A 14,369-nucleotide genomic window follows, 5' to 3' on the forward strand; every position below is an offset into this window, starting at 1 on the left:
TCCCAACTTACTACCTCCTCAGATCTAGAAAGAGAAGCCCTAAACCCTTCCAGACTTATTTGCCTGAGCATTTTCAGGCCTTCTACCTTTGCAAAATTCACATTCCATGAAAATGTAAGTAGAATTGAAGATTGGGTAATGTAGCACAAATTACTTAATTAGGGACCAGGAGAACTGGCTACTCATCCCCAGGTGGGTCATGACCTTTTGGAGCCTCGGTAAGCTCATCAGAACAATGGGAATAAATAATATTGTTTGTCTGAAAGCAGGATATTAAGAAATCTATATGCTTTCTTAAGGTCCAATCTAGTTTTGAGACCTAGATTTTAATTAAAACTGAATCTCAAAAGGCATTTGAGATGGGAAAAACCAATAATCATCCAAATATTTTCTCTGGACACAGAAATCTGTACAGTCTTATATTGTAAACAAAATAAGGATAGAACTAAGTATAACTCTTTATAGAAAGGAATCCATTGCATTCTGCCATTCTTTTATACCTTGACCTGAATTTCTTAACTTGTCCATTATTATTTGGCAAGTATTTTAAAATCCAGATTCCTTATTTACCTTCTTCCAAGGTTACCAATACTTGCAACTCAGAACAAATATTCAAATTTGCAGAAGAGTTCCTATTACTCTTCCTTTGGCCAGCTCCTGACCCACAACCCTAAACCTCTAAAGACAGTTTTGATCATGGTCATATACAATCTCTAAGTCAGGAAGAGGGCTGCTGATAATAAAATAGTTGCTTTGCGGCTTAAATAAGCCAACTCTCTAGAATTTCCTCTGGATCTATTCTATCTTCTTACCCAACAGTTTTGTGGGTCTCCATAAGGATGGTTCCATTTGGTCCTGGGACAGGCATGGAATTGTAGCGAATGCTGACTTGTGACTTACGCAGCAGTCTCTCTCGGGCTATCTTGAGTCCTTCATAGAACATTGCTAGTAAAAACACTGCCACAAAAGCTCCAGCCATTTCTAAATAAGGAAGAAAAAATTGTGTGCTGTCAACGATGCAAAATCATAGCCAATGCACTCTCTAGCTAGAAAGACACATAAAAAATGCTACCCTCAGCTTCAGAAGATATTACATTGTTACCTCTTCACTCAACCATCACCTGTGCTCAAGAACATATTTACTTTCTGATTAAGATAAGAAAAATCACCTGGACAACAAGAATATTTCGGTCTGATCGCTTGAAGTTATTAAATTAGCTTTGTTATGTTGAAGCAATGTAGAATATGGTAAAAGGGGGATAAAAACAACTTAGTTTTGTTAAGTGTTGACTACATTTCTTGAATAGGTATTTCAATTCTGAGTCTTTCATACTGTGAAGTATTGGTAATAACACAAATGTATTCAAATTGCTAATTTAACACACTATCTGTCTAAATGCTCTCCTTTTTCTCAAAACTAATTTTGTGGCTCCAAAGATATATATGCCTGATACCTAAAGCAGTCCAACTGGCTATTAAAGCCTATGGAACTAGAATTTAAAGTATACCAAAACAGGATAATAGACACAAAGAGATGGGTGATCAGGTACCCTAAAACCAGGAGTGACTCTAAGAGGGCCACACCAAGAGTTGGGAAGGATGTGAGGCCATGGTTTGTAGACTGTTCCAGGCAGCTCTAGAGGTCTGGGTCCTACTTCCGGCACACTAATTCTTTGTGATTGATGGCAAGCCATTTTACAATTTGAGGCTCAATTTATCTGTAAAAGAGAAGGATTGTACCAGATCAATAGTTTTTAACCTAAGGTTATTTTCTGGTATTTGAACTTGACTGTAGTGTTTTGTCCAGGACCAATAACTTACCAAACAAGGAAATACTTTGAAATAGGATGAAAGGAAATGGATTGCAAAAGACTTCTATCTGGTATCTTTATTTAATTTTTCAGAGCTCCAAACCATACATGTAATTTAAGGGAGGTTTACCAGAGGACCAAGAAAAGTATTGTGTATCCTACTGTCTGGGTAGAAAATGGAACCAAACACGTCCATACTGATTCAGTAACAAGAACAGAAAGAGGTACAAGGTTTCCAAATTATTTGTTGCTGTCTCCCATGTGATTATCACCTTCAAACACCACTTGATAGCTACTCACCTCCAGCTGTATTGATCACCAAACCGGAAAACAATAGTTCCACATTTTTAAAGCCAAAGTAGAAGGTCATAGGCTGCCAGAAAACCAAAAGTCAATTAGAAATGAATGAAAATCCTAAGTGAGAATTAAAAGTCGCAGGTCTGGATACTAAGAAAAGAATTCACTGAAGTAGAAGGCTTTAGTATCAGTTCTACAGGTACCAAGCATGATGTTCTCCTGGACCCCCATCAACTTTTGTCTTTTTCTCCTTTCTACACAAAGCATAAAGACCAGAACTCAGCCGGGCACAGTGGCTCACACGTGTAATCCTAGCACTCTGGGAGGCTGAGGCGGGTGGATTGCTTGAGCTCACGAATTTGAGACCAGCCTGAGCAAAAAGCAAGACCCCTGTCACTACTAAAAATAGAAAAAACTGAGGCAGGAGGATCGCTTGAACCCAAGTTGGAAGTTGCTGTGAGCTATGATGTCACAGCACTCTACCCACGGTGACAGCTTCAGACTCTGTCTCCAAAAAAAAAAAAAGACTAGAACTTAATTTAGAAAAGTCATTTTAAAAGAAGGGGCTATAGAAGAAAAACCCCTAGAATCCTGGTTCTGGTGTGACTCTATAAATAACTTGACATATGATCTTATGCAAATCACCTGACTTGTTTGGGTCTACTTTAGTTTTCTCCATTGGGAAACTGGTTTTCTTTTTTTTTGGTAAACTGATTTTTAAAGATAATAATCTTCTAATACTAAAATTCCACATTCCATTCATTCTTTTACAGACAGGGTCTGGCTGTGTCACCCAGGCTGACGTGTAGTGTCATGATCACTGCCACCTCAAAATCCGGGGTTCAAGGGATCTGCCCACCTCAGCCTCCTATGAAGCTAGGACTATAGGCATACACCACCACAGCAGGTTAACTTTGAATTTTTTTTTTTTTAAGAGACAGGGTCTTGCTCTGTTGGCCAGCTTGGTCTCAAACTCCTGGCTCAAGTGATCCTCTCACCTCTGCTTCCCGAATTACTAAGATTACAGTCAGGAGCCACCATGCCTACCTTAAAACTCCATTATTTCTATTACCCAAGTGAGTGAGAAAGGGCCTGTGTTGTACTCACCATCATCATCATCATGTTGCTGTCTCCTCCACCATGGGAGTGTGAGGCTGTAGTTGTCATGTGATGATGAGAATGATTCATTTTTCCAGGTAAAGTTGAGTGTCAGCAGAAGATTCTTTCAAGAGAAAGAAATTACATATGATAACTTAAGGATATAAAAACCTTGTTTCTTGGTAAGTACTTTGTCCATATGGAATTCATCCAAAAAATTAATGCTCTCCTAGCATCTTTACTCAGAATCAGTTTTCATAATCTACAGATGAAGAGAGAAGTAATTTGTGCTAGTACAGATCACCTTTGGAGATTGTAGCAGAAAGGATTTGCATTTAAGGTTTTAAACCCGTAACCCTTCCTTATTCTGCAGAATTGTTCCTTTAACAGACATGCTTTTTTTTTTTTAGAGACAGTCTCACTTTGTTGCCCACCATGGCATCAACAAAGCTCATGGCAATCTCCAATTCCTGGGCTTAGGCGATTCTCTTGCCTCAGCCTCCAGACTAGCTGGGATTACAAGAGACATGCTTAATATATGTTCAACTTTATATACAAGATAAAGAAAAGAAATGCAGCTTTGTTGAGTTGCAGGAAATAGACAATTTGTAATACTGTACAAATGGATGCCGTTAATGAAATTTAACTGCTTTAAGGCTTTCTAATCATAAATATCAGTAGATAAAAAGCAAGTACTTCTGATAATTCATGTAATTGGGATGGCCGTCCCTATCCTATTTACCCAGGATATTCAGATTACATTTTCACATACAGGACAGCCAGCTTTCAGCTAATTTAAATTTGAAGAAAGGTCTATTATGGCCCTACGCTAGTAGTGTGCTCAGACTCTGGATACAATTTTAATCCTATGAGGATATCACAGTGAAGGACATGAAAAATAAGGTACAAATTGAATCTTCTATATTAAATTAAGTCCAGACAAGTGCATATTCAGCCTCGTATTCACTGCTTTTTTGCAAAAGTCAGTCTGGGATGTAAACCAAGGAGCAGTAACTGCTGTAGCTGGAGGTCGGGTGCGAATAGGAAGTTGGGGTGTGTGCAGAGGGGGAGGAATTAGTGGATTCTTTTTATGTATTATCAACTATAGTTTGTGGGAAAAAGCATCTTTATGCTCATTAAAAGCCATATTCTTTTTTAAAAGAAATTCCAGGGGGATATGCCAGACCTAAATGACAGCAAAAAGGAAAATCTTAGAAATTATTAAAGCATAATAAATGTGATGTTTTTCACTTCCCATTTGACTTTTCAGTGATATGCCATATGCATTTGGATAACTCATCTTCTAAGGAAATTGAACACCCCTAATCTCTCTCTCTAGATTACAAATTCCACTTATAGGAGATAAACTGGCATTGATTGGTTTTAGCCTATTTCCATCAATAGTTTTAATCTAAGATAACTCAAGCTTAGCTTCTTCCAGAATAAAAATAGGTAGTGAGGTAAGAATAGGTCAAAATCCAGGGATACAGCAATAACATTTACTCTCTTGATTTGTGATCTGAAGAGAATGGTTTCACTTCATAGTAATCATGAGCTATGCTGTTCTTTGGTTTACTCAAGTTTCCTTAAACTCCACAGCCAACTTTAACTACTTGCTCTCTAAGAAGTGTTTTCTCTAATTGAGCTCCACTCTCATTTTGAACTGGGTTCAAGGTCATAATGCAGCTGGACTGTATTTTAATAGAATTGAGGTTCTTGATTTGTAAAGCAATTAAAATTATTGGAACTTGCAGAAAAGTTAGTAACGAGGAGTAACAGATGAAACTTTAGCAAAATTGTTGTAAAATGGTATTTCTCGAGTCACTGGGTTTCTGGTTTTAGGACAATCTATGTGCATAGTTCCAGGCTAAAACTCCTCTTCTTGTTTTAAACCTCCGCTATTCACTTTTCTTCTTATCATTATTCTGTCATTCCATCAAATTTATGAATTATTTATAAAGAAGAATATTGTTTTTGTCTGCTTAGTTATTGTTATAACAGAATACCCGAGGCTGGATCACCAAGAAAAGGACATGGTGCCGGCATCTGCTCAGCTTCTGGCAGAGAAGCGGAAAGGTAAATGGGCAAGTGCAAAGAGACACAGCTAAGGTCACTTTGTAACAAGCCAATCTTGTGGGAACTCCTGAGAGTGGACGTTAATTTATTCACGAGGGCAGATCCCTCATGACCCAAATGCCTCTTAAAGATCTCATCAGATTTTACCTCATGTTCAAATACTAACCAAAAAATCTGAATATTTAACTCAGGGATAGAACAGAAAAACAACCAAAACCCCTTAGGATTCCTAATTTTCTTTTATTTATTTTTTTGAGACAGAGTCTCACCTCTGTTGCCCAGGCTAGAGTGCCATGGCATCAGCCTTGCTCATGGCAACCTCGAATTCCTGGGTTCAAGTGATCTTCCTGCCTCCGCCTCCTGAATGGCTGGACTACAGGCGCTCACCACAACATCCAGTTGATTTTTCTATTTTTAGTGGAGATGAGGGTCTCATTCTTGTTCAGACTGGTTCAAATTCCTGAGTTCAAGTGATCCTCCTGCCTTGACCTCCCAGAGTGCTAGGATTACAGGCCTGAGCCACCGCACCAGGCCAGGATTCCTAACTTTCAATCTCTGATAAAATCTACCTTCAATATTTTATTTGTCACACTGAATTTATATCTAGGTAAAAAGATTAGAAATATCATACTGTACCTTCATTCACATTTTTGCCATTTCAAGTAAGCTAGTTTTCTTTAATAGAATTCAAGAGAAATCAATACCAATCGTATTTACATTAGATAACGGAGTGACAGAACTTAACTACATAACTGGAAAATACTTGTCGAGGAATATGGAAGTCTATCTGAATATATGACCTACAAAAGTTACCTAACCTTTCTGGAGCTGGTTTTCAGCTTGTAGAACTTGGAGGGCAAGGCTGGGAGCGGTGGCAGTAATCCCAGTACTCTGGGAGGCTGAGGCAGGTGGATTGCTTGAGCTCAGGAGTTCAAGACCAACCTGAGCAAGAGCGAGACCCCACCTTTAAAAATAGCCAGGTGTTGTGGTGGGTGTTTATAGTCCCAGCTACCAGGGAGGCTAAGCCCAAGAGTTTAAGGTTGCTGTGAGCTATGATGTCACAGCACTCTACCAAGGGTGTCAAAGTGAGACTCTGTCTCAAAAAAAAAAAAAAAATAGAGGGCTGCTGGGAGGATTAAATGAGATAGTATACATAAAGCATCTACCAAAGTGCCTGACAAATTTTAATAGGGAAAATCCAATCAGTCAACTGTGGGAAAAGGCATTAATCAAAATATTATAGTAGCTTTTGTTAGTTTCTCTCCCACAAAAGACCATTTTCAAGTCCCTTTCTGCCTATCCTGTCTCCTAACTGAAACCATAAAGTGGCTTTCAACACTCATGTGGATAGTTCATTAAGAGCTCCTTCTAGCACAGAAAACTTCTTGGGTACTTAAAGATCTAGAAATGGTCTAGAGCAGTGGTTCTCAACCTTCCTAATGCCACGACCCTTAAATACAGTTCCTCGTGTTGTGGTGACCCCCAACCATAAAATTATTTTTGTTGCTACTTCATAACTGTAATTTTGCTACTATTATGAATCGTAATGTAAATATCTGATATGCAGGATGTATTTTCATCGTTACAAAGGGGTCGCGACCACAGGTTGAGAATTGCTGGTCTAGAAACCGACTACTAAAAAATTTAGCATAAGTTTATGTGGAACTTAGTTCATATAAAATAGTTAAGGAGAGAAGTTTCTTTCTCAGAGTTCTACACTATTCAGTTTCTAGGGGACCTTTATCTTCAGGTAGGTTCCTGAAATTGACTATATGCCAACTTGTTTCTATTGCCCTGAATACTATTAAATATTGGGAGTGGCACAATACTGAATGTCAAAGAGCTTTGCATTTCTTTCTGCTTCCCTCTTCCCCCATTTATTAGGTAGGGTATAATATTTACACAAATAGCTTTCAAAGCTTCCTTGTATTCAAAGATCTTTCAAAGTCTACTTATGAAGATTATCAAAAAGAAAGTTTTCCCTGTTCCTGACTTGTCACCCCCAGCACATACACAAAATAAAGTTTAACTAGAGGGCCAGGCTCTGCAAAATCTAGTATCTTTGGCAAACTAAACACAAATTTATGGACATACGTTAGGAAATTAGCAAAAAGGCTAAATTCTGATGTTCATTCTAAGTCTTAGCATTGACATTTTTCCTAATAGATTTAGTCTAAACTTAAAACTCTCTTTTATTTTCATGGTATTGCATAATGATGGATTAAAAAGCAATAATCCAAGAGGACCATGGAGATTAGACTGCACAAAAAGACTACACAGAAGTGGTCACACATCTGCTATATCACGTCTCTTCTTCAGCTCAGACAGAGGGAATCTAATAATTCCTCTGGAGACTGCCTATGGTCTTTCCTGACTTCCATGATAAGGAAGAAAGTTCTTATTCCTAAAATGATTAGGGTCATGTTCCTTTTTAGATTTGTAAAAACATTAAACAAAGACAAAGCTATCTAGTTGCTTGTCTGTTCTCTGCAGTCATTGCTTACGCTTGGTGACTTACAAGTTTTTGGCAAGCACAGATATAGGAAATTCAAGGTCAAAGACAGTACACTATCATAAACAGGAAATCACGCTGATGGGCTATGTCCAGATGATCAAGTAACCAGTTTAAATGGGCTAATCCTGCCTTTTTGTTGAGACAGAGTCTCACTCTATTGCCCAGACTAGAATGCCATGGCAACGGTTTTGCTCATAGCAACCTCAAACCCTTGGGTTCAAGGGATACTCCTGCCTCAGCCTCCTGAGTAGCTGGGACCACAGGTGCTTACTCTTGCTCAGGCTGGTCTCAAAATCCTGAGCTCAGACAATCCACCCACTTCAGCCTCGCAGAGTGCTAGGATTACAGGTGTGAGCCACCACGCCTGACCCTAAATTTTCTATTTTTAGTAGAGACTGGGTATTGCTCCTGCTCACGCTGGTCTCAAACTCCTGAGCTCAAGCAATCCACTCACTTTAACCTCCCAGAGTGTTAGGATTATAGGTAAGAACCACTGCGACTGGCCCTGGGCTAATCCTGCCTTTTGAAGACCTGTACAGGGTTAGGTGATGCTCTGAGAAATGCCTCAGGCTTTGTTTCAAGTATTCCTATGGGCAAACTGAAATTTCTCTTGATAGTTCTATGAATTCTACATTTGTGTTGTCTTTTTGGTGAAGGAGATATAGAAATAAAGGAGAGACCTTTACTGATATAATGCAGTAATAAATAGAGCTTAGGTGCGTCTATAACCTGATATTTCAGGCCAATATACTACTGCTTGGAAAAAACATAGTGGCACCCAGTAATCAGGAGGAGGAAATACCCCTTGAAGGCTCTTATGATGCTCCACTCATACCGTAGATCCTGGCCTTACATTCCTAATCCAAACTGACGGACAGTAATGTGACCATAATTGTATGAATATAACCATACAACCCCTTCAATATTTTAGCTGCCTTTCCTTGGCCTGTGTCTATCTTGAGTTGCAATGATCATAAGTATACTTAATTTTATCAGTTTCTTACAAAGAGTATTAGACTTGAATAAAACATGGGTCTCAGTCAAATGGGAAAAACCTAAGACTCCTGAAGTTCTGCCATGTCAATGTATTAAAAACAGTAAGTAAAATGATCAGTGGAGGTATTAAGAAAATAGGTCAGGTCAATAAGAGAGAGAGAAAAAAAAAAAAGAAATGTAATATGCGTTAAAAAATTGTTCCTCCCTAACCTGGCTTATTGTACCCTCAATGAATCCCCAACAATTAAAAAAAAAAAAAATTGTTCCTCCCAGATTAAGTCTGGTAAGTGATAGGAGTCAATATGGCACTTGCTACTAAGGCAGGCTTACAAGGACAGTCAGCACTTAGGAAAGTAATTATCCCAAGCCCTCCACTTAGATTACCTCTAACACACACTCTCTCTCTCTCTCTCTCCTTTAGATTTTTATCCTTTAAAAAATTCTCCAATTAAAAAATGGCTACTGTTTTCCTCTTGTGACTTTTTATCTTTGTTGACAATAACCACAGGGGAACATCTACAACTTTCCCTATGAAGAAAGGCATCTTCTGAGAAGTTAACAGAACTGGCCAAGAATTAATTTAGTGATTATCTACAGATTTCAGTAATCGTTACTATAATATTATCTTCTCTTTCTTTATTGTATACCAAAATGAACTTTATTTTACTTTCGATAATCTGTACGAGATTCCATGACAGCACTTTTCATGTAGAAAAACCAAATTATGCCATACTCAAGTTACAGCAGAATTTATGTGGCTGAATTACTCATACATCTGATTAATAGGTTGCTTAAAAGAAGCCAACTGCCAGACACATAAAGGGGAAAACTACTTTAATAATTATACTTAAGACTTAAAGAGCCTTCATTTATGAGGGGCCATGATCTAGGCAAACAAGAAATGCTGCATAGATTGACAATTTTTTAAAAGAATAAAACAGAAGCTAAGAATTAGTAGGAGAAGCGCCTTTACTCAGAAACTCTTGGCTAAAAAACATCTCTTTTAGCAAAAAAGGATAATAACCCAGGAGGTACCCTGAGAATCTTATTCTACCCGTATCTACGGAAACATAGAAAGGAAACCTGTGATTTGATTCTAGTAAGACAAAGACACATTTTATCTCCAGATATTGGTTTGAAGTCATCCCTTTCTATTATAAATTTAATCTTTCTATATCACTCCGCTTTATTAAACTGCTCAGACTGAACAAAGGAAATAAGAAACTTATTAGGGCAAGACAGATCCCGGGGGAACTGAATTATACAGCCATTGAGGGCTGTAACTTTCTTTTTTCTTTTTTTGGAGACAGAATCTCATTTTGTCACCCTTGGTAGAGTGCAGTGGCATCATAGCTCACAGCAACCTCAAGCTCTTGGATTCAAGTAATCCTCCTGCCTCAGCCTCTAGAGTAGCTGGGATTACAAACACCTGCCACAACGCCTGGCTATTTTTTTTAGAGATGGAGGGTCTTGGTCTTGTTCAGGCTGGTCTCGAACTCCTGAGCTCAAGCAATCCACCTGCCTCAGCCTCGCAAAGTGCTAAGATTACAGGCGTGAGCCACCACACCTGGCCTGAGGGCTATCATTGTCAAGAGATGGCTGGCATGGTGGCTCATGCCTATAATCCACGTGCTTTGGAAGGGTGAGGCAGGAGTAATGCTTGAGGCCAGAAGTTATCAGCCTAGGCAACACGGAAAGACGTTATCTCCACAGAAAAATTTTAAAATTGACAGGCACGGTGGCATGCACTTACAGTCCTAGCTACTTGGGAGGCTAAGGTGGGAGAATCACTTGAGCCTTATCTCACAAAATACATAAAATAAAATGCCAATGATGCAATCTCCTTTTTTTTCATTTGCATTTTAATTTTTTAAAAAAGGGGGATTTGGGGGTTGAGATGAGCATATGCACACAGTTGCCTTTTTGTTGTTGTTGTTGTTGTTGGGACAGAGTTCTACCCTATGCCCTGAGCAGAGTACAATGGCGAAGCTCATTGCTACCTCAGATTCGGGCTGTGGGCATCCTGTTGCCTTAGCCTCCGAAGCCGCTGGGATTGTAGACACTTGCCACGGCACCCGGCTGGGTTTTTCCATTTTTTTCATGAGTTAGGGTCTCACTCTTGCTCAGACAAGCCTCGAACTCCTGAGCTCAAGCAATCCTCCCACCTCAGCCTCCCACACACTGGAATTACAGGCGCGAGCCACCGTGTCCAGCCCATGATGCAATCAATCTCTATATCACCTATCTGAGCTAGGACGACACCCCAGCACTCTAGCCAGGGCAACAGAGTAAGACTTTGTCTCAAAAATAAATAAAGGAAGTAGATCTTTTTCCTTTATATTTTGTTGCTCATGTGGTAGCTGTGTGGTCCATTCATGTTTGCTCAGAAGACATAGGTGATACAGAGATTGCCATGATTGGGGCAGCAGTGAGTAGGGCACTGGCTCCATATACCGAGGGTGGTGGGTTTGAACCCGGCCCTCGCTAAACTGCAACAAAAAAATAGCCAGGCATTGTGGTGGGTGCCTGTAGTCCCAGCTGCTGGGGCGGCTGAGGCAAAAGAATCACCTAAGCCCAAGAGCTGGAGGTTGCTGTGAGCTGTGATGCCATGGCACTCACTGAGGGTGACAAAGTGAGACTCTGTCTCTAAAAAAAAAAAGAGATTGCCACGATCTCTATATGGGGTGAGCATATGTGGACAGTTGCCTTGTTTTTGTCAACACAGAGTTTGACAATGATGCAATCTCTATATCACCTATGTCTTCTGAGCAAACATGAATGGACCATGGAACTACCACATGAGCAACAAAATATAAAGGAAAAAGAACTACTTTATTTATTTATTTATTGCAGAGTCTTGCTTTGTGACTCTCGGTAGAGTACTGTGGCGTCATAGCTCACAGGTACCTCCAATTCCTGGGCTTAGGCGATTCTCTTGCCTCAGCCTACCGAGTAGCTGGGACTACAGGCGCCCCAGGTGCCCCCCACCCCCCAAGGCCCGGCTGTTTTTTTGTTGCAGCTTGGCTGACACCCTCGGTATATGGGGCTGGCGCCCTAGTCACTGAGCCACAGGCACTGCCCATTTATTTATTTTTGAAACAAAGTCTCACTCTGTTGCCCAGGCTAAAGTGTTGGGGTGTCAACCTAGCTCACAGCAACCTCAAACTCCTGGGTTCTAGTGATCCTTTTGCCTCAGCCTCCAAGTAGCTGGGACTACAGGCACCTGCCACAACTTCTGGCTAATTTTTCTTTTCTTTTTTTTTTTATTTTTCTATTTTTAGTAGAGATGGGGTCTTGCTCTTGCTCAGGCTGGTCTCCAACTCCTGAGCTCGAGCAATCCTCCTGCCTTGGCCTCCCAGTGTGCTAGGATTATTATAGGTATGAGCCACCCCACCTGGCCAAAAGAACTACTTTAAATATAAGAGAGACAGAGGTGATAAATACTAGATTGAGAAAGTTATTTTATATTTTAGAGCTTCATTTTCCCAAGTTCTACTCATAGTTAAAACTTAATTTTACATTTTTTTCAGTTTAGCTTCCAGGAGAACAGAATACCTCTCTAATATTCTTTTTTTTCTTTTTTAATTATAGCTTACTGTAAATTTGAACCCCTGGGCTCAAATGATTCTCCCACCTCAGCCTCCCAAGTAGGTGGAACACAAAGTGTATGCCACCATACTGGCTAATTTTTAAGGGTTTTTTTGGTAGAGATGGATTCACTATGTTGCCCAGGATGGTCTTGAAGTTCTGGTCTCCGGAGATCCTTCTGCCTTGGCTCTCTGAAGCACTGAGATTACAGATGTAAACTACTGTGCCTTGCTATCAGATTATAAACTCTGTGAAGACCCTGGCTCATTTATTTGGGGATCTCCTACATTTTCTAAAACTCTGCACACAATAGATTACAATAAATGATTGCAGAAATAACTTTTTTTCTTACATTTCTGCCCCGGCAACTTAGACATGAGACAGACTAATTAATTCCTTAATCTTCTAAAAAATACATTAGGCAAACTTTAATTTCCTCTCTACCATCTTAATGAGTATTCAATGTTATACAGTATTTGATAAAAAAAAAAATGATAGGTGTGCTTAGAAATTATTCAATAACTTTATCTTAAGAAGTAGCAAAATGTAATCGATGCAGCAATAACACAGGCAAGTGGAACTTTTTGAGTTGGAAGAGTACTATGAGTTCATCTAGTTCCACTTATTCATTTTATAGAAGCCTAGAATATGAAAACACAAAGCTTTTGAGAGATTATGAACATTTACATTTTCTGGCCAAATTTATCTTTATAGATACTTTTATAATAATTGTTTTGTGACCAATGTGAGAAAAGAGACAAAGTATAAACAAAACTCACACCCATTTCTAAAAGTAGATGAAAGGAAGAGAGTATATTGACCTTTCAGTGGTTGAGACTTCTTAAACGAATTAAGTCTCTGGAGCACAAAACCTTGACAAGTTCACCTAAAAGGACAGTAAAGGGAATGGAACAAACTGTAAGATAAAATCAACTTAAACACGATTTTATTTTGGGCTAAGCATGGTGGCTCATACCTGTAATCCTAGCACTCTAGGAGGCCAAGGTAGGAGGATAGCTTGAGGTCAAGGGTTTGAGCCCGTTTGAGCAAGAGAGAGGGCCCCATCTCTACAAAAAAAAAAACAGGAAAATGAGCTCAATGTGGTGCATGCTTGTAGTCCCAGCTACTTAGGAGGCTGAGGCAGGAAGATTGCAAAACCTGGGAGTTTGAGGTTGAAGTGAGCTATGATGATGCCACTGCATTCTAGCCCAGGAGACACAATAAGACCCTGTCTCAAAAAGAAAACAAAACAAAACAACAACAAAAAGATTTTAACCTATTTACTGCATGGAATCTCAACAAATGACACAGTAAGAACTAATGGCATTTTCTCCTACAAATCCAACTCTATTATCTCATATTCACAGTATCTCTTCTTTTTAAGATGCAGGTACCAAGGCACAGAGAGCTTAAGTAACCTGCTCAATGTCATGATAGAAAGCTGTGGAGGTACCTTTCCTAGAACTTAACTATCCTCATTTCCAGCCCAGGGTTTATTCTCTGTTAAACCTCCCTTCCTCTTTACCTAACACCACATTTTGTATCCAAATGTCATAATATTATGACATTCATTTATAACACATTTTGTATCCAAAGGTCATAATTTTGGTCAGTTTCTCTAATCCTAGAGGATTCACCCAACCTACTTCTGGTTTTCACCACCAAATGTGGATATTCCTAATTGCACTCTTGCCCTATGTCCATGCTATACGATACACAAATGCCAAGTTATAGCTCTGCATACCTGCTCAAAAAATTCCACTGCTCATTAACATCTCTAATGTCTGTTAATCTCCTTGGTCTGAAATCACAGATCTCTGAAACAAAGATCCCAGCTTACCTTTCTGCCTACATGTACTTTGGGTTCCAGCCAAACAAGTCTAATAGCCAAAGTTTCTAGGCTCCTAGGAAATACCCCATGCTTTTCTGTTATCATTGCTCATAGTTTCTTCAGTCTGGAATGCCCATTATTACAATCAATAATGCAA

The 14,369-nt window shown here is 39.3% G+C and overlaps 1 protein-coding gene across 3 annotated transcripts in view; it reads right to left on the bottom strand.

Moving 5' to 3' along the window:
• The window catches only part of SLC31A1 (solute carrier family 31 member 1), a 46,416-nt gene that overhangs the window by 5,200 nt on the left and 26,847 nt on the right, over positions 1-14,369 (bottom strand). The window contains exons 2-6 of one of the 3 annotated variants that reach the window (XM_053565572.1): positions 13,358-13,448; positions 13,203-13,267; positions 3,216-3,330; positions 2,112-2,184; positions 813-981 (exon numbers count right to left, since the gene is read on the bottom strand). In XM_053565572.1, the coding sequence (XP_053421547.1) occupies positions 813-981; positions 2,112-2,184; positions 3,216-3,296 (323 nt within the window). In that variant the 5' untranslated portion in view covers positions 3,297-3,330; positions 13,203-13,267; positions 13,358-13,448. The remainder of the gene's footprint in view (positions 1-812; positions 982-2,111; positions 2,185-3,215; positions 3,331-13,202; positions 13,268-13,357; positions 13,449-14,369) is intronic. The other 2 variants (XM_053565577.1, XM_053565563.1) reach the window with 2 other exon arrangements.

The sequence above is a fragment of the Nycticebus coucang genome, chromosome 2, assembly GCF_027406575.1.
Source record: "Nycticebus coucang isolate mNycCou1 chromosome 2, mNycCou1.pri, whole genome shotgun sequence".
In the NCBI taxonomy this organism is placed as follows: domain Eukaryota; kingdom Metazoa; phylum Chordata; class Mammalia; order Primates; family Lorisidae; genus Nycticebus; species Nycticebus coucang.